At 43.0% G+C, this 20,918-nt stretch overlaps 1 protein-coding gene across 2 annotated transcripts; it reads left to right on the forward strand.

The window, feature by feature from the left end:
- The first annotated feature begins 7,091 nt into the window (after nucleotides 1-7,091).
- TNFSF10 (TNF superfamily member 10) lies at nucleotides 7,092-17,586 on the forward strand. 2 transcript variants are annotated; one of them, XM_027891328.1, is made up of 5 exons: nucleotides 7,092-7,253; nucleotides 11,137-11,289; nucleotides 12,704-12,746; nucleotides 13,448-13,567; nucleotides 14,279-17,586. In XM_027891328.1, exons 1-5 carry the CDS (start codon nucleotides 7,131-7,133, stop codon nucleotides 14,722-14,724), a joined length of 885 nt encoding a protein of 294 aa, XP_027747129.1. In that variant the 5' UTR covers nucleotides 7,092-7,130; the 3' UTR covers nucleotides 14,725-17,586. The 2 variants fall into 2 exon arrangements, with proteins under 2 accessions (XP_027747129.1, XP_027747130.1); XM_027891329.1 differs by having other exon boundaries at nucleotides 14,282-17,586.
- The last annotated feature ends 3,332 nt before the right edge of the window (nucleotides 17,587-20,918 follow it).

Here is a 20,918-nt window from a genome sequence, read left to right on the forward strand (position 1 = left end):
ATACAAGTTCTGCAGGTTGCTCTGAACAAGCCATTGGGTTGTGCGTAGCGATCAGCAGCTCTAAACCACTGTGGGGTTTTTTTTTTGTTTTTTTTTTTTTTTTTTAAATGTTATGTTTTCTACTTTAAGATTTTTTTGCATTATCTATTTATTGTCAGAAATCTTTTCCAGCTTCCTTCCCAAGTAAATAAGGAAATCCTGCTTTGAAGAGGCCAGGGAAGTGTTTGTTATGAGTTTTATTCCCAGACATTTGAGTACTTGTTTTGCAAATCAATGTCAGCTTGAGTTTAACTTGAAAATTTGAGTGAGGAAAAGCAAAAACCTTAGCCCCAAGGGTAAATATTCTGCCGCTCGATGAAGCACACTGCAGTTTGCTTTTAGTTAAATATTGTTACAGTTATAAATATTTTTTCAGTTAAATATTACACAATTTTGGAGTAGGAATGATGAAACTAAAACACATATTGACCCAAGAGACTGCTTCACTTTCTATTCTTCCTTGGGCCCTTTCTGTTTACTGAGTTTCAGTGCTGTACAGGCCCAAGAAAACATCTTGCACCTGGCAAAATTTGCCCTCTGTAATCAATGCCAGATCAATTCAGACTCTGTTCTTGTGGCAATCTGCCCACAGAGCTGTTTTAATACTCTCTTTGGTATCAGGTATGGAGAATTTCTGCTCCCTGCTCTATACTGACCCATTTTTCAGGACAGAAGGCAAATGCCTTTGTAGTTAGTTGTCACTGAAAATACAAACTGGCCACCAAAGACCCAAATACACAAAATTCCAGTATAATGTTTGCATGACATTCATGCAATACCTTCTATAACAGAAACCACACGTATTTTTTTATCATCCCTATGGTATGACTGGCATATTCACCAAGGCCAAGGTTTCCTTTCAGCTTTGCTTCAACTAACTGATAACTCAGCAATTTGCATAAGTAATTAAAGTTCTTCCAGTCTTACACGGACTTTACTGTCACGTGTTTCTTGCTTACTAACCTCTGGACAGTGTAGCTAACCCTGACTAACCTGGTTACTCCCTGAGCTCTCTCAGCTTCCCCTGAATTCACAGCTGCTAATCTGAAAAGAACCCCGTTCAAGATGGTGCAGGTACCACCACACTGAAGGATTTAGAAGTGTTTCCTCAGTGACAGTGGTTACACCCCACTCCCAGAAAGCCCTCCCATGTCCCTCACTCAGGGCTAAATGGCTACAGCGTTTTTGGCCATATTCTCTTCTTGTTATTCCCCATTTTTTATACTAATCACACAGCACGAAAGACTGAGCAAGTGAGTCTTTCTAGCTACTGGCATGAAGTCTTTCAATAAGCATAAAAGAAACAGCAGAAAAACCTTTGTCTCTTAAAATAATTAGTATGTAAACTGAAATATGCAGCACAATCATCCAGGAGCCAGATCCACATGCCATGGATCAGAGCAGTCCGCCAGGTTTCCCAGCGTCAATCCCAAGACCAGTGCAAACAGAGACCAATATGTGCAGTGTCCCCTTCACCTGCTACCAAAATCACTCCTCAGAACAAGGCAGACAACAAGCAGTCCCAAACCCTCCACAGCAGCAGGACCCAGAGTGAGTAAGCCCCCCAGCAATGGGTATCACCTCACATGACATGACGCTCTCACTGCAGACGAGGAGATGCAGATACAAACAAACCTCTTTCCCAGTTGCGTTAGTGTGTCCTCATGATGGCTGTGCTGATATAAATACAGCCCCAAATATACAGGTTCTCAATGCAGATTAAAAATATTGTAGAAGAAACCAAACGATGACAGAAGGAAAACAGATTCTTCTGGGCACAACCGAGGATTTAATTCACTCCGTGTTTTTTCAATGACAAGAGGGGAAACAGTCCATTCAATTAATCCATTATATCCTTTTTTTGCCAGTTACAGGAGGAGAAAAAGGGTTTCATGTAAGTAAAAATCATACCCAGCTGTCTTCTCCCCATTTCCTCTGCACCCACAGCATTTTGCTGCCAGGTGGGAGAACACATCCGAGCAGAGCCCTGGATGCAATGCTGGCAGCACAGAGGAGTGGGAATGGCAGGTTCCCCCAGTGAGGAAGCAAAATCCCATTCAGTTCTCTACCTAAAGCCTTATTACTGGTTTTAATCTGTCACAGGAGGAATCTGTAACCAGAAGAAGATAGACAGGTATGTAACACATTCTACCATGCAGAAGCCTCAAAAAAACCCTAATTTCTTTGCATACACATCTGGAGCCCTAAAGAGAAGTATTAGTCTTCCATTTTCAGTGGAGGTTAAAAGCACTCAGCTATGGTAAAAAAAATCAAATTTCATGCTTCAAGGCTTAAGCTGATTGCCTTGCAGGCTTTGCTGTGTGCCAGGGACAATTCCTCTTCTTTCTGAAATGTTGTGGAGGCATCTAGATGTGTTACAGTGGATACATGTGTTATTCTAATGATAAAGTATTTCAACTACTCCAAAATGAAGTCTTTAAGAACTTTTTTTTAACCAAAACCTTTCACCCTAAGAAAAACAGAAGTGTTGAAGTGTGAGAGTTTCCCATGAAACAGAAATTCTGAGTTGCAGCACTGCAAATAATGATCAAAACAATGACATAGAAGCCATTTACATAGAGGAAAAAAAAACCATCATGGAATCTTAGACCAAGCCACCTTAGTGAAACTAATTGTGCTAATTCAGTGGGTAACATCTGGGTGCTTTGCTGGGACGTGCCTGGTGACAATCTGAGGTTTGAAAGCTAAAAATACTAGTGCTAGGACAAGGGGGAGTGGCTTCAAACTGAAAGAGGGCAGGTTTAGATTGGTTGGAATGAGATGACCTTGAAGGTCCCTTCCAATTCAACCATTCTATGATACTAATTCTCTTAAGTAATAAGCACTCATGAAGGACAGGGCACTTTTGGAAGTGCCCCTATATAATTGACAAAAGTAATAAAAAAGCTTAAAATATATACACTACATTAACAGGCAAAATGCTAAGTAATTTCTTAAGTAAAAATTAGAGATCCTAAGTTAGATCTGGAGTGCTATTGCTACAGCATTACTGGACATGAGTGTGGCATGCACAGGCACATATATTCCCTGCTCTATTTATCAAATCCACTGCTTGGGGCATTAGGTCTGAATAAATTAATTCATTGGTGTGTTTTGGGCAAGGCAGAATGTTGCTGCCAAAAGGGTATTACACTGACAAATAGATCCTCATCCTGATCCCATGACAGTATAAATCACAACAAACTCGTGGATACGAGATGGTTTGCAACGGACAACAAAACATAACGTAGGAATCTGGCCCAGGGACCACGAAGGAATAAGCAATCCTTGGCAGCCAAGATGTGATCTGTCCAGCACATGTGCAGGGATGAAGAGCACAGTGCAGAGTTAACTCTCTGCTGGCTGGAGGCTTGTTGTGCCTAGGGAGGCTCGACAGGATGAGGCTGTTCATGACCCATATCCTGAGGCTGAGAACGGCAGTGTCCCACACATTTACTGGGAGGCTGCTCAGGTGGGCAGGGACTTCCCTTTCCCTTCAGGAAGGGGAGAGGACACAGCAATCTCTTACTGTGCTCTCCCAGTCAATTAATCAGCTGGAGTAGCAAAGCCCAAACCAACAGCATTCAGGTGTCTTCTGGTGGGAGTCTGGTACCTGAGACAGGCGTTAGATTGCGATGGAAGATTTAAGTGGTCACAGCATCTTTGGTGACAAGAAGCTCAGTCAGAGCCGTGCTCCCAGGGGTGGAAAACTACGCCTGGAAAGCAGAGCCACAGGGCTGCTCTCCTCTCTGGCATGGCTACATTCCCTCTGCACAGCTACACCTCTGCAATTATGTGCCGTGATACCTGTGATGAAAAACATGACCTTTGCTACTCAGCAGAGAAATCTATGCTGAGAACTGCTTTCTCTGACATGGAAAACAAGCCCAGCCCTGCAGTGCCAGGGCTGGCAGGGAGTGATGGCAGTGGTAACAACAGCCACGTGAGTCAGCAGGAGAAGGACATACAAAAAACACATGTCAACCCCTGTCCTCCTCTGAAATCATCTTCATCCCCCACATCACTGCAGTAGGTAAGGAATTAGAACTAAGAACCTTAACAAGACACTCTTCCCTTCATTCTTACACATTCTCAGAGCCATTACAGATTCCTAACTAGTCACACTGCTGGGAGACAAGTGTGGCAGGTCCCCTGCCAGGTGTTTCCTCGCCATGCCAAGTGACACATCCTAAGTCCACAGGACAGATTAAGGTTTATCTCTAATTAGATGGTTCACTGAGTAAACTATAATAGTAAGAACCAGAGGTTTTGATGGGAAGCTGCCTTGGTCTAGCACTACACAAACATCCAGGACCTGGTTCTGTTTAAACATGCACTAACACCATTCCTTCCCACTGGTGTCATAATCCTGCATAATTTTACTGCAGTAAAATTTCACCAAAGCACTAATTTTAAACTCTTGAAACTTTAAAAAATATTATTTTCAGTATAATTTTACACTTACTGGAGACAAAAATTGATTGTGGAAAAATGAACATTGAAAGCAGCAAAGATTTTCAGGTGCATTCGATGGGGAAAATGTTTGGAGATTCAGAGTCTGTGTCAGTGTGGAAACCCATAAACGTTTTATCATTGTACAGTGAAATTTGCAGATCTTAAAACTTTAGAAAGATAGTGAAGTGATACTTTTTGAAGAGAAGAGGTTGAGTGTGTTTTTCTCATTGTTCTTTTCAAATCACACTTCATTAACCTTGCCTTACAACACTGGCACTAACTAATCAAGTATTAAGTCAGAGACATGAGAAACATCCATGGAGGATTTAAAATGATGGGCTAGGGGGACACAGACCATGCCTGGTAGGGAGGTCCAAGCTGAGTATATGGCTCTTGAAAAAGTCAATCATGAATTGATGCATTTACCCACAAAATAGTTCTGTTACAAATTGTAGGGTAGGGACAAATCCACGAAGAGGTTAGAAAGAAACACAGAAAAAAGACCAATCCCTAACTGTGAGCAACAAGAGTGCTCTAGAGTGCCCTGGCTCCCTTTCACTTTTGTTTCTGTTCTCCTTCAAATGAGGTAGGACTTCCCTAAACATCTAGAAGGAATATCTGCACAAACTCCCTTCAGCAGCAGGAGTCTTCCAGCCAAGTTAGTTTGCCGCCTTTTAATTAACTCTTTGCAGGGCTCCCTCAGATGAAATTTCTTTCTTGGAAATTTATGAACCATAATAAACAAAGTAAGAGGCAGGGTGTTGGTTTTTAGGTTGTTTTTTTTTGTTGTTGTTGTTGGGTTTTTTTTTTGGGGGGGGGGGGTGTTTGGTTTTTTTGTGGGTTTTGTTTGTTTGTTTGTGGGGGTTTGTTTTGTTTTGTTTTTCTGTTTCTTTTTGGTTTTTTGGGGTTTTTTGGGCTAAAAATCTGTAAGAGACTCCTGTTCTGGAGCTGATGCAGAGACCTAGTTTGCATTAAGTAAGAGTGAACAGAGTCCCACAAGCCCTGCTCAGAAAGAGGCCGTGATGCTGTGAAGCAAAAGGAGCCCAAAATGTCACACTGACTTTTCTGAGAAGTCATAGGAGGGGATCATGAGCTCACTTTCGAGAAGATGTTAATCTTCTCCATCTGACATATGCATTGGAATCACACAGATCTGAACTGTTTTGGCACACAGACTGATTGCCTCCCAGAGCCAGACAAATAAACTGCCTGCTGCCACATGGAGCAGGGATTCAGGGATTATTTTGCTACACTATGACAGAAGAAAAAACTATTAATTTTCCTGTAAATGGTTGAATAGAATGCAGTTACGCCTTCTAAAGATGATCTCAATAGTCAGGAGAGATGAAGAGATCTTGATTTTCATTTTTCCCTGTAATTATGCTGACAACTCCCACCTGCATCCTGGCACTCAGGTTATAGACATTTTATAGACAAGATTTCAATCTGTCCTGCAGCAACATTGTGAAAGTGAACTATCTCTGTACTTGGATTTGAAATTCCCGTTTTCCAGGGCTGCACAGTCAGCAGACCATACTGATGCTACCTGTGCTGATTTAAAAGCATCAGCTTACGGAGTTGTTTATAATCCAGTCTGTGTAAGGTGAAGGTGTCAAAACCTCACTGAAAACCAGTGGACACATTCTAAAGCACGGACATGTCTTTGGAAAGCTGCTACCTGGGTACAGCAGTTTGGAGAAAAACTTGCAGGAAGAAGCCTTGGAGGTTTGAAAAAACTACCAAACAAACCCCAAAGTACCTTCAGATAAAGAAAGCCCAAAATGTAGCTGGCATCCATGTCCTGTGACATCAGGCATGTCATGGCTGGGGAGCAGAAGCGATGGGCTGGAGCTCATGGCACAGGTACAGGTCATCAGCTCCCAGGCACCTTTCTGTGAGGTACCAGCTCTACAGGAGAAGCTGCAGCAGATAGGACACGGATAAGGACAGCACACAAAGGACAAGGACCTGTTGGAGCGAATCCAGAAGATGCTCAAAGGGCTGGAGCATGTCTTCTACGGAGAAAGGCTGAGAGAAGTGAGGTGGTTCAGCTGGAGAAGAGAAGGCTCTGGGGGAGATCTGAATGCAGCCCTTCAGAACTTGGAAGTGTCCAAGGCCAGGTTGAACAGGGCTTGGAGCAACTGGAAAAGCGAAAGGTGTCCCTGCCCACGGCACGGAGGGTTGGAACGAGACGATCTTTAAGGTCCCTTCCAACCCAAACCAATCTGTGACTCTATGATCTTATAGCACAACTCTGGGCCTCTCCGTGCTCTTAACCAAGAGCCTTAACGTCCTAAAAACTGCGGTTTCCATCATTCCCTGGTGGTGAGCGCTCACAAATGCTCTGCAGCGTGACGGCTGAGTAATTACCCCCCACATCTTAGCAACGACCCCGCACTTCAGGGCGATGGGGGAGCGCCCGCGCCCGCCCGTCCCGGCGGGGCGGAGGGAAAACGGGGACGGGAGGGAGGTGAGGGGAGGGTCCCGCCCGCCCCGCTCCGCCCCGTCCATCCCCCGGCGGGGCGGGATGAGCGCCGGGCACTGGCGGGGGCTTCACTCCATCCCAGGACAGCAGCGTGAGCCCCGAGCCCCCAGCCCGGCCCGGCCCCGCTCCCCCATCCCGAGCGAGCCCCGCGATGCTGGCGCCGGGCGGGCCCAGCCCCGCGCTGACCTGCGGGGCCGTGGTGGTGGCCGCCGTGCTCCTGCAATCCGCCTGCGTGGCCGTCACCTTCCTCTACTTCACCAGCGAGCTCAAACAGGTCGGTGCGGGGGAACTGCGGCGTGGGGGGACCCCGCGCTCCCCCTTCTGTCCCCGCAGGACGGACCGACCCCCGGGGGGCCGCGGGCTCGTATGGGCGGTGGGCGATGCGAGCGGCATCCGCGGCCGGGGGCTGAGCCCCCCGTGGGCTGAGCCCCCCCTGGGCTGGGGCTGGGTCCCCCAAGGGTTGAGCCTCCCCCTGGGCCTGGGTTTACCCCCCACCCCGCTCCCCGCAGATAAAGAGCTCCGCTCCCCTCGCCAGCTCCTTTGTCTGGACCCGCCGTGGGCGTGCGCGGGGAAGGCAGTTCAAAGCAACAACGGCTGCAAAGTTTTCTTGCCTTAAAAAAAAAAAAAAAGAAACAAAAAGCCAAACCAACCAACCAACCAAACAGCAAAGTTATGCATTTTTTTCAGCGAAGAGGCAAATGTGTTTTTCATTAGCGCGCAAATTCGCCGTCTCACCGCTCTGCGCTGCCCGCCGGCGCTGCAGGAGCGCCCGGAGCGCTGGGAGGGCTGGAAAGTCGGACAGGCACAGGGGGAAAGGGTTGAGGAAAGCTGAGGTGCCTTTTAGACGCATCCTGTAGGACGATACATAGTTCTAAGGCAGTGACTAATGCTAAAGGAACTGCACCAGACAGCAAACACCACTGAATTCCCTGGAATAACTTGTAAAATAGCAATTGTATAGTCTAGATGCTTTGGTCTCCTTGCAGCCACCCTTCAGGCCTGCTAGTTGCTGCTTAACTCTTTCCTCTCCGTGCTGCTTAGCTCTTTCTTCTCCTGGCTGCTTAACTCTTCTTGCAAGAGACCATGTACACTCCAAGAAAGTTACATTTAGTTGACAGTCCCAGGATAGTTAATAGTCCCTTTTGTACGTGTGGCCCTGCTTTCCATGGACCCACTAGTACTTGGGATTTCCATGAGATTCTTACCCAAAATTTACTGCTCTGCTGTATCAGTATGTTGCTCTTCCTGGCACAAAGGTAAAACTAACCGCTGGTAAGTGTTCTGCACATACACAACTTCAGAAAGCATTGCAGAAATGTAAGTTACTGTGCATTCAATAATGCATAATTAATTACATGATTATTAGTAATGTATGGTATATATGCATTTGTTTCACATGAGATTTAATAGGCAGAGTCTTCTGAGGCATCAGAGTTCTCTGTGAGGCAAAGGATGTGCAGTATTGTACAGTATGGGCCAGTGCTCATACTTTGGAAATGTATAAAACAGATTTCCCTGCTGTGACTGTCTCATATTTGGTCACATGGAGGAGTCACAGAAATGTGTTGACTTTATGAAATCAGGCTACATAAAGCAGCTAATGAAGAAAAATATATAAAGGTATCCTCATTCCTTCATGCATACAGTTCAGAGTCCTTTGCTCCCAAGCTTGCCAATCTAAGTAATTAGTAACCACACTTATCTTTCCCTTCCTTTTATTCAAACATGTACACCTGAGACACAACCACATCTTGTGGTACTTGCCTAAAATACAGCTCACTGTTTCTGAACAATAACGAGCCTGCGTTTGGTGTGAAGGGCTGAATCTGCCCACTCTAAAGTTCTGCTGGGCTAAAAGCTAAGGTTGCTGGGTCTGGAGGTGGGGTACCTTAAGCACACAATCCTGCATGTGCCATTTGGTGCACAATAAACAAGGAAAAAGCTTATCTGGAAGCACAGACTGCTACCCCACATCCACATGATGCATGTGGAATAAATCTAAAAAGATAAGCTGAGGTTGTGGTCTGCCCATTTTTCTTCCCTTTGTTGTTCACAATACCTGCATTGCTGCACCTTCCCCAAATTACTGGGGGCTGCACAGACTGCAGATATTTCTAGCTTTGCAAAAAGCATGCTGAATAACTTGGAGGGTTTTTCCTCTACAGCTGTAGTGACCTGAGTAGGACTAGGAGTATAACCATTTGTTGAACAGTTTTGCTTTAGGAGGAAGTGCTGAGACAATAAAGTTCACTATGCTTCAGGATATAGGGCTGCAAGGACAATATCCTCAGGCTTCCTTCTGCTTCGAAAACAGTCTACTAACCACTCCTAGCATAGGAGAGGCTTGACAAGATTCCTGCAGGACTTGTGTTGTCAAAGGCTTCAGTACTACAGATAAACCTCATTTGAGTGAGTCTTACGACAGCAGTAATAATGTGCTGCTGCGAGGTTGGATTCCATGAGGATTTCAAACTGCATGCAAAATACTGTTCCAGTGCCAGGATAGTAAACTTGTTTGGGGGAAAAGTGAGCAGGTAAGGAGGAGGCAGAAGCACAGGACTGTTTGCTTCCAGATGGGAGGGCAAATCTGAGAGCTGGGCTGTAACAGATCCGCCAAGAGAATAAATAGTAACTTCTCAACTGCTTACGTTTTGCTTTTTTTTAAAACTCAAACTACTTTGTTACTGAAGCTTGTATAGTTAAATCTGTCAGAGAGCTTAGTTTTAAGTGCAGTTTTACCTCAGTGAGCACATAATATTAATGGTTTTGAGTTCTTGAAACATGATTTAAGAATGTCATCATACTCCTTGGCAAAGACACAGAAACCTTCACAAACACTCATACTCGTGGCCCCTTTTCCTTCTGCTGCCTACAAAATACAAGTACTGGCTGAAGCTCAGTGGAGTCTGCTGCTGCAAACTGAAAGTGGGACTTTAAGGAGGTGAATCCTCCTTCTCTTCCTCATCCTGGAGCAGGAAAATCTCTCCCTAAGTGCCTTGTTTTCTAACAGACAGGAAAAGCATGGAGTATGAAGGAGGAGGTGACTCAGATCTGTTTGTTTCTTTCAATACCCCTGTCTCAAGGACAACTGAAACTTGTAGAATAAATGTATCTGTTTAGCAAACCAAACCAAGCTTCTTTAACACAACAGAAGTGAAATTTAGATGCAGCGACCAGACCAGAATTCCCTCTGAATGCTCTGCATGTTTGTTGCTGTTTCTCCCGAAGTCCCTGAAGTGCTTTGCTGGCTCAACGAGCCTGACCAGTCTGTAGCTGATGCAGCAGGAGCCCAGTTCCAGGGAAGCAGGGGCCGGGTGCTGGAGCCAGCACAGGTCCTGTGCTCCCACATTAACCAACAGCGCCAGCTGGAGTCCTGTGTGTCACATCCGCTGGGAGCTTGGGAAGAGCTTTCCACTAGGATATCGTCTCTCCCAGTCAGATTCCCTTGGAGCCAACCAGAGTTTTGTCAATCTATTAAAAACTCATTTCTCTTTGTCAGTAAATAAGCGTGTTTTCTCTGTGACTAGACAATATAGACATGGGTCCGTGTCACAAGTGCCCAGCATTATAATTATATTTGGACTCATATGTTATTTCAGTTTTCTGGACTTTGTTCTGCACTATTAGGACAAGTGCAGTTATGGAGGGGCCCCAGACTGGATATGGGGAGGGTTAGGTGTGGATATATAACAGCAAAGGTCTGGATTATAAATGGCATTGGCTGAAAAGAGAGCACAGAAAATGCCTTTAAGGTCTAGTATTTGATTTCATCCTCATTAATTTGTGGGGGGAAAAATCCCTTGTGCAAAAAAAAATATTTTTAATACAGAACTAGAGCTACTAAAGAGTTTGCAACATTAGGGATTTGGGTATTGAATTTTCACAAAGCCTATTTAGTTGAGCACTGGATATCAGATTTATGCCCATGGAGATAATGTAAGTATATTTTTGCATATTAGATATGCCATCATAGTTAAATACATCAAATCAGGATGAATTACTCATGTTGTTTATATAGTCCTACTTGCACCATGCTAGGAAATGCTTTAAAGAAAGGGAAGTGTGTTCCTTACCATAGTGAATATAGTGACATACCACAGCTGAACATCTGCAAACACATCATGGGTGAAAAATCCTGGCTTCCCCTTCTGCTGCAGCTCCAGGACACGTACTCCAAGAGCGGCATCGCTTGTCTCACCGGGGAGGAAATCGGAAATTCCATCCAAAACTTGGAAGAAATTGAAAGCGAAGACAGAGAAGCTGATCCCTGCTGGCAAGTAAAGTGGCACCTGGGAAAGTTAATTAAAAAGGTATTCGGGAACAATGTGCTTGATGATATTACAGCTGAAAGAATCCTAATAGCAGAATAAAGGAGGCTCTCAGATTGTTTTATTGCAAAGCAAGAGTCAGACCACAGCTTCAGCTGCAAAGTTCTTGCACTGAAGACAAAAAAAAACCAACCTAACAGTGGTTTCACTACATTCAGTAAATAATTAAGCAAAGACAATCAGCTTTTACTAAGCAGATTTCAGTGATAGATGGGCTTGTCTGAAATACATTAGGGTGGAAGTGTTTGACTCAAGCTTGCTTTTCAACCTGACCATGCAGATCATGGTGCTAGCAGAGCTGTCACTGCCCTTTTGGAAATAAAGGGAGATTGGGATGAGAAAATGAGATTAAATGTAGCACAGGGGGAGGTACAAAGGTGCCTGAGGAATGGTCTAGTCATGAGCTGTGTAATGTAGTGGGAAAGAGCAAGTGAGCACAACAGGATCAGGCACAGCACCTTCCCAGCGCACATTCAGAGAGAAGAAAACCCTTCTGTCTGTAAAAATCAGAAAGGCTAAAATCTTCTGGAATGGTTTTTAAAATCCCATCTCCAGCACATAAACAAGCTTATCCATAAAAATTCACTTCTGGCTGAAACTTACCTGGCAAATCTTGCAGCCCAAAACAGATCCTCTATTTGTATTCGGAGATCTTGGCTCCTTTGGTGGAAGTTCTGCCAGTGAAGTCCCTGAACTTCTTAATAGAGAAAACATTGTTTTATTTGGTGGACGTTTACACATCTAATATACTACTAGCTCCCTGATTGCTTAAAAAAAAAGGTAGCCTGGGTGCCAGAGATAATAAATTACAACAGTTATAATTATGATAATAGTAATAATAATAGGATAGTTAGTAAGTGGCACTACGGGGCCCGTGTTAAGTCACCCAGGTAAATCATCTCAAACCATCACCACACTTGCTGCAGCTCCACCACCATTTGTAACCAAACTGGTTTGTTTCAGCAGTCAGCAAACAGTTGTAAAGGAGGGGAATGCACAAAGTAAGATGTGCTGCCTAACAGCTTAGGTAGATGGGTAGAGCTATAAAAATGAATTTCTCAGAGCTAAGACCCTATAAAAGTGCACACTACCAAGTGTTCTGCAAATGGAAGCTGGTGCTCACAGTATTTCTTATTTGAGAGAAGCATGAGGGTCAAATTTTCCAATAATTTTATGCCTGAGCTCTCCTGAAAATATTTTCCCATATATTTCATTACATAAAACATATAAATGGAGAAATACTTTATTACAAGAAATTAATAGGCTTTGCTTAATTTGCTTGTTGATCAAATGAAGAATACACTTGATTAATGAGTTTGTAAGAAGAGTGTCTTTATCCTGCACCTGTCACCTTCAGCTGATAAACTAATTTCTTTTTCTGTGTGTGTGTTGGCAGATGATGTCGAAAAGCTTCGAGGAAAACATATCTGCAATCAACGGTATAATAATTTTATTATCTGTGACTAAAAGAAGCTGCTAGTGGTACCTGATGTGTAGCAACTCAAATTATTTTTAAGTGCAGAAAACTGGCTAAAATCTTATACTGACATCAAGCCACCAAAAAGTGATTACTTATTACTAGAAGTAATAATTTAGAAGTAAATTTTCAGGAGCCAAAATTATGTCCAAGTGGTTGGAGCAAGGTAACCAAGGTGGATACAAAGGACTCAGCCTCTGGGCCTCAGTCCCATGGAGTTGTGGGGACATTTAAATAGTCTTCCCAGTCTCCCAGCTCCTGGAACAAGCAGCTCAGAGCTGCTGGATGCAGAGATCAGTTAAGGAATAGCTCTGCTGAAGCTTGTACAGCTCTAAAGATGCTGGGCAAAAGCATTACAGCCTACAAGTGGAAGTTCAGAGTGAAAGGTAGGAATAATCAACCATAAAACACAGTACTATGGGTTATTTTGTCTCTTGGTAATTTGAAGGTGGGAGTAGGAGAAAAAGAAGAACATAAAGACATTTCAAGGAGAGCAAGAGCAAAAGAGGAATTTGAGCCTTATTAGCCAACATATAGCATTCACTCTATGATTTAGTTAAAAAAATGACATACCTAATTCCTTAAAATCAGGTCAAATGGGACAGATGTGCTTCTAATGTTCTTGCTTTTGATGGGGGGTTTTCTTTTCTTATCTTCCCTTAGCTGAAAGAACTCTGGCACTGTCACACACCGACAGGCAGCAGCAGCCACGTGGCCCCATCCACAGGGTCGCGGCGCATCTGACGGGCAGCAACAACAGGAGGAGTTCCCTGTCCACACGCTGTAAGGGAAAACCTTTAAAACACCTCAAAGAACACACAAATTACTCTCCCATTACTAGCTTCATGCTTACATATAGTTTTTAATACTTGTACTAAGAGTAGGAAACAAATCATAAAAAAGTCATTGTGTTCCAGACATTGTTTTTTATTGCTAAGTCTCAAGAAACAGGAGAAAGCCCGTTTCCTCTGGGTGCCTCCCTGATTTTTCTTTTGGAGCACTCATTAGGGGAAAAAAAATTAAATGTCCTTCTTCCTAATATTAAGTTTTCCTCTTTCTTTCCATTTCCTTCTGTTAGTTGGAGTTCCAGCTGCTATGGTGACAGACCTATTAGAAATGTGATAGGAGAGCTTTAACATTCAGGCCATGTTAATGAAGGGCTTGGTAGGGTTTCTGCAGCTTCAGAGGGTATCAGACACTAATGGCTATTTTAACTTTGTTACTAAGTAATAACATCATTTTTTCTCTTATTTGGGGGCACAAAAACTGAAAAACAAAAAAAAAAGAAAAAAAAGACAGTTCATGTTAATTCTTACATAAATCTCAGAGCTTATTTATGGACTGTCAGGTTGTTGTGAGAATGGACGTAATGAACCATTGTGAAGAGCGGGTTTCCTTACCTTATTATTATCCTCAACCAACAGACACCTGGCTTCACTAGCTAGTTTTTAAGTTAAAATTTCTCTCTCTCTTTTTTTTTTCTCCCCCCCCAAGTAGATCTCTTGCCCAGAAGGGGAATTGGACATAAAATAAACTGGGAATCATCAAGGAAGACCCACTCTTTCCTTTACAACGTGGAGCTGAGAAATGGCGAGTTAGTGATACCCCAGACGGGCTTTTACTACATCTACTCACAAATTTACTTTCGCTTCCGTGAAAATGAGAACGAGGATTCAGATGTGTTGGGACAAATCAGGAACCCCAAACAGCTTGTCCAGTACATTTACAGACTGACCAATTACCCAGAGCCCATTTTGCTCATGAAAAGTGCAAGAACAAGCTGCTGGTCTAAGAAGGCGGAATATGGACTTTATTCCACCTACCAAGGTGGTGTGTTTCAGCTGAAAAGAGAGGACAGGATTTTTGTGTCTGTCAGTAACAGCGACTTAGTTGACATGGACAAAGAAGCAAGTTTTTTTGGAGCCTTTATGATCGGCTAGAAGACAAAAATCATGCCTCCAAAGGATCCAATTTTCCTATTCAGGACCAGCTTAAAATTCTGTAAAACAGGGGATAATAAGCAGAAACTATCAATACCAGCAACAGCAGACTCCCCTTTTCTCAGCTCACCCATCGCGAGGTCCGAGCGTGCCGAGCTCTCCCCTGCCAGCCGGGAAGAGCAGCAGCAGCTGGCTGTGAGCGGCACTGATTTGTGCAGGCACAGGCACCACTGCCCCACCAGGCTGGGGGTGTGAGAGGATTTCACACCTCACAGATGATACCTTTGGCCACAGCCCCAGGCAGGTAAGCGCTCACCACCAGCAGAGATGCTCCACAGCAGCTCACCCGCGGCAGGTGGGATGGATGGCGGATGTTCCAGGTCCGGTTACCCAAGGCTGAGACTGGATATCAGATTTTACTTGTGGTCTCCATTGTGGGACCCTGTCTTGAATATCTCAGCTCCTGTATGGAGCCTTTGTAAATACTGCTTCCCAAGTGCCCATGGAAAAAAAAAGTTTTTGTTTGAACACGAGTTTTACAGAAGTTTAAAGACCATCAGAAAATCAAGCTGCACATCTTCATCTCATCTTACGAAACACTCGAGCACCTAATTAATTTTAAGCACATGAACAGCCTGACTAAAGGTATCCACATGCTTAAAATTAAGTATTTGCTTAAGTGTTTTTTAGGATCGTGTCTTGAGTAAACACATTAGTCTTGTCTTATTTAGGATGTTGTACATAAAAACAGCTGCTGAAATGGCACAGAAGAGCTTTTGAAATCAATCTGTGTCTTGATCAATGTATTATAAGAGTGCCTATTTACTTAATTACTGTGCTGCAAACATTTCACCAGGCTTCCAGTAAGTTCAGTAATGTACTTGCTGTTATACTTGTTGGCAGCAAGTACTTGATCCAGGAAAAAAAGTGGTTTTTTTGTAAATAGTGAATTTTATGAGAAATTTGCCACAAATTAAGCATGACGTGGTTCTTCCATGTTTATTTGTACTGGCCTTATTTAGTAGGATGTAATTCAGAATAACACACCCCAATGACTAACATTTTTAGGAAAACAGGCACAACTATCCATACTTAAATGCTGCTTTTTAAAGTAATACTGTTATGATTTGGTTCTGGGTTTTTTTTATTGGGAGGGGTGAAATTTTTTCATAGTTTCGTTAAACAATTTTTTTTTTTAAATGGCCACTATATTTCTTAACTCTTCAAGAAGAACTATGTTAAGAAGATTTGAAAGTTCAAGTTCTATGGGCTGGATTCACAGTGTGAAATTACTAGTGTAATCAGCACATCTGCAGCATTGTCAGAGCATCTGGAGCAACAGCAATTTGCACCATGAATACATTTTGCCCAGATTCAGAGAAAAAAGGGGGGAAGAGAAGGTAAAAGTAAAAAAAAAAACCAACCAACCAAACAAAAATAAACACCGCAGAGGAAAAGGAAGACAGTTGTGCAAATGCCACTTTACATCAACAGAGTGATGCCAGTAGAAGGTCTGGTTGTCTGTTTTGAATGCACCAAGGTTGCCGTGGGAACCCTCACATTCACCTGCACGTTCTGGTAATCAAATCCCCGAGCAGCCCCTGCACATGGGCCCCACGAGAAACGATGCTCGTTCATCCTACTACTCAGTCAACAATAGGAAATTAATAGACACGAGCCCCTGCATTTATTTTGCCATTCAGAAAAGAAGGTGTGTTGGTTGACTTAAATACCTCTGTTGGAGTAGCAAAAGAGGGAATGTCAGGAATAACCTCCTTTAGACGGGTTAGGGCAACGAAGCACACCACTGTAAGCCTGAAATGAAGAGTTGTAACTTTTGCCTGCTGGTTTAACAGTGTCACACACACTGTTTTCAGTGGTAAGCAAATATGTGAAATTCTTCACCATTTACTGAAACGCTTTGGTTTGCCTCCTTTTGAAATCATCTGTTTCGACAGAGAACAGAAAATATTTTTGAGGTTTTCTTTCTGATTTCAGTATTTAATTCAGGAATTTTCTGCCTGCCAGAAAAGGCTGGGAGAACAGAGCCATTCCCTGCATACCTGTATGTCTGCTGCCTTGGACAAATGACTTTTGTAGGTTCTCCTTGCAAATGGACAGAGCCTTCCAATCTCAGCACCGGACTGGCCCATGTTGTCAGGTTTGAGGTGGTTTTTTTTTTTGAAATTTACTATATTAATAATTTTTAAATTTTTTTAAAGACATGCTTTTTTTTTTTTTAGGAACTTATTTGAATAGAAATTTATTTGAACTGTGAAAAAGTATTTCAGATTTACTGGTGGCAGCTTAGAGTCAGAAACCCTCCCCCTGGCAAAGAACTAATCCGTGTAATGTGGAGTCTTGGCTTCTAGAAGGGACTGGAAGGAGTCCATGGGGGACTCCACAAACCTGCAGCTGAGGCTAAGACAAACTAATACAAACAGATTTTCTTTCTCCATGTGCTGTCCTTAACTCTCAATTAACACCATGCCTGCTGTCACTGGGGAGATGCTCCCTGGCTTTACCTTCCTTTGTTACCTAAATGTACATATTTGTGGTCTGTGCATGCAGAGCATAACACAACAGGAAATACAGATAGTCATTGGAATAATCCAAAAGCATGCTTGACAGATATTATCTTGGTGGGTCGTTATCAAGGAATATAAGACAGGACACGTTGGAAGAAGACTGGAAAAACATAGTAAGTTCTGTTTATGTCGTATCCTGAATCATACCTTTCATCTCATTTTATGTTGAATAGCAAATGTAGCAAATTTTTTATTTGTGGATGTGGGTTGCATTAACGTGTGAATATTGTAAATTTTTCTATATGCTTTTTATATAAAATGTTTTTACTAAATAGTTATTTAGTCTTGCGGTGATTACTGGTGTTTGTTATCCTGTGGCTTCCACAACAACCCTGTCGTAAATAATTTCCCTGACATTGATTGGTATCAGATACAATCCATTAAATGCCGCAAATGGTTGCAATGCAAAGGACAAAACTGCAAACCATTGAGCAATGCCATGTTGTGTAATCCCATCTAACTGGCTTCCAGACCTCAGTTAGTGAACAGCATCTGGAAGCAGTATGAAAACGACCTTGTGACCAGATAATACAAAATCTGAACACTTCCTTTTAGGTTCTTCTCATGTTTCTGGGCTTTAGCAATTATTTAAGCACTGGGAATTTTTCTTTAGTAGGGAAATACCTGATCTTTACCCATACCAAACTACAGTGGAAGATGTTTGTTCAGCCTGGAGAAGAGAAGACTCAGGAAGACCTAAAAGCATCTTCCGGGGCCTGTGGTGGGCTACAAGAGAGCTGAAGGGGGACTTTGGACAATGGCTTGTAGTGACAGGACAAGGGGAAATGGCTTCACGCTGACAGAGGGCATGGTTAGATTGGGGAGCAATTCTTCCCTGTGAGGGTGGGGAGGCCCTGGCAGAGGTTGCCCTGAGAAGCTGTGGCTGCCCCATCCCTGGAAGTGTCCAAGGCCAGGTTGGACGGGGCTTGGAGCAACCTGATGTCCCTGCCCATGGCAGGGGAGTTGGAACGACTACACCAATGGACCCTGTTCTCTCTCCAGTTGGTGAATGAGTCTAATGAAGGGGGACAGGAATGCCCAGGGTGTGGCCTGGTGACACAGTGAGCTGAAGCACGGCAAAAAGCTGAGACTAAAACAGCTGCCTCTGAATTACTGACCTCAGAGCACAGCTTTGCTGATAATAAGCCAGCACTGTTTTGAAGTCTGCTTGCAGATATCTACTGCCATATAAACAACTGTACAGTAATTTGAGCCCATTCTGGGTTTTGCATTATTAAGCTGGATTACCGCTGTTTCATCAGTGCTCCTCACAGATGATGGTTGCTAAACCATAACCTTTGAAAGCATACACCAGGTGCTACTTTCTGTTCTAAAACACATTTATAATAGCAGGCAAAACACCCTTTGTCCCGGATATAATAAAAATACTGCATTTACTTTTCTCTGGAGTTGTTGAAGGTGCATCAATTTAAAATGAAACTCTACATTGGAGTCTGTTTTCCAGTTTCTTCTTTTCTCCACAATAAACACATAATCATTCTATATTCAAAGCTTTCAGACATTTCCATGACAACAAAAAATGATATAAACAAGAATTAGAACATTATTGGAAGAGGAGATAATGGACAGAATGGAGACCTCAAAACTCCATAAATAGAAACCGCTTTTACCTCATCTCCAGTACTCAATACAGCTTTGAAGCTATTGAAGACAAACACCTATATTTTAAGAGTTCCATGAAAGGTAAATGTCCAGTATAATGTGGGGGTTTTAATTATTTTTAAATATCTGTCTTGTTCATACATTCAGCTAGTGGATAAAACTGAATATAAAGTACTTAGCTTCTGCCTCTTTCTGTCCATTTGTCTCATTCCAATAAGACCAGTGACTTCACTCTAAAACATAAAACTAATGTTCTTGCAGGTGAGGGCTAACAGACAACTTCTGGGAACCTAAAGCCATCTTCTCTCACAGCTCTTACCTCTTCTATCACACCATCTGCATCACTGTCCTTTACATATGCAAAGCAGAGGCAGTAATCCATGCAAAGTTTGTGGGATGACAGTTCTGGCCTGCAATTGACAAAGAAAACAGAAATAATCAGAAAACTAAAGCTGCCTTTCTTCTCTCTCAGATGACATTTTCTCTGGTCCTGTCCCCATGCAGGAAAAGCAGCCAGAGAAGCCCTTGACTCATGATACCCTTAAAAGAAGGAAATCGATGCTGGTGGATTCAAAACACAACTGCCAGGTCTGATCCAGGTGGCTCATCACTCAGCACACCAGGAATTAAATGTTAAATCATTGCATTGCAAGCTCAAGTTGTCTGGAGTATACAAACCTGGTGCTACCTCACTTTTGAACTTGATTTTGCCACACACACCATAGTTACAGTATCATTTTAATAAGGGATAAATGATTTTCCTAAAAAAAAAAAAAAAAAAAGGAAATGATCATTTTTGACAAGATACAGCTCAGCGAAAACTGGAAGCATTTCATGAGAATGAAGGATGCTCTCTATATAGAAAAGTCACATTTATAACTTCAGGCCATTTTCTCTGGCAAATATCAACATCCTGCAGCTGAAACCACTGGTCGGGGAAAAGAAATTATTAAAAAAAAAAAAAAGAAGATAATTATTTCTATCATTACAAAGTATTTGGCATCCTAACTACAGAGTCAGTCATTATCTCCATAATATATTGCAATGTCATGTAAATTAGACTGGGGACACAATTCTAATATGAACTGACTGTATGCTGGTGGCATAAAGCCCATGATTTTTTGTCAGAAACATATAACACAACTCCATAGGCAGCCAGATAGACAAAGTGAGAAGTACATTAGGCTCTTCCTCCTTTTCAACTGAAATTAATCTGTAACCATCCCTCATAAAATTCAGCAACTGTTGAATAACTTCCTACGAAACTGTCTCACAGTTCAAGAGCAGGAATGATGAACACTGATCCCAGTGAGAATGCAAAAATATATCATCCAAAATAGGCTATGGACAAGGCACTAAGGCTAATGCTTGCACGATTACAGAAAGCAAATTACAAAGAACGTGCACAGGCAGAGTAACTCGGCGTTGTGTCACAGCACGCTTGAGATCTGCCTACCCTTACATAAAGCTCTGCAGCTAGGAATGCTAGAGAGGTGGACACATGTGTGAGTGCTCCTGGAAAAACAGCATAAACTCCTTCCTTGGCTAAACTGGATGAGCCTTGGAGCAACCTGGTCTAGTGGAAGGTGTCCCTGCCCATGGCAAGGGGTTGGAACGAGATGAGCTTTAAGGTCCCTTCCAACCCAAACCATTCTGTGATTCTGTGATCAATCTAGATACCAACATGGGTTCAGAGCACTGGTTGCCACCTCAGAGATGCAGCCTCCAGGGACAGACAGAAGTGAAAACTGATTGTGCCACAGTGCACACTCCCTGACAATTTGTGGGGACAGGTTGGAAAGGGGGAGAGATGAACCCTATACAGATGTGCAAGGGGTCACTTTACTGCCCCTGATCTCACCCTGTACTGCTTCCATTTTACTTCCTTTTGGGTACAACATTGCCCTTTGAGTCTGCAGCTGGGGAAACACACGTTTCTGATGTCTGTGTCTGCAAAGGGCAGAGAGTAGGACAGCAGCCGCA

The sequence above is a fragment of the Empidonax traillii genome, unplaced genomic scaffold, assembly GCF_003031625.1.
Source record: "Empidonax traillii isolate 1590-97213 ecotype Southwest subspecies unplaced genomic scaffold, ASM303162v1 scaffold319:size813200, whole genome shotgun sequence".
Lineage (NCBI taxonomy): Eukaryota > Metazoa > Chordata > Aves > Passeriformes > Tyrannidae > Empidonax > Empidonax traillii.

What these genes read in the sequence shown, in the direction of transcription:
- TNFSF10 (XM_027891328.1), top strand. Translation starts at nt 7,131, where the DNA reads ATGCTGGCGCCGGGCGGGCCCAGCCCCGCGCTGACCTGCGGGGCCGTG. An exon ending in TGGGAAAGTTAATTAAAAAG is followed by an intron (nt 11,290 to 12,703) that starts GTATTCGGGAAC and finishes GTGTGTTGGCAG; the next exon opens with ATGATGTCGAAAAGCTTCGA. An exon ending in AAACATATCTGCAATCAACG is followed by an intron (nt 12,747 to 13,447) that starts GTATAATAATTT and finishes ATCTTCCCTTAG; the next exon opens with CTGAAAGAACTCTGGCACTG.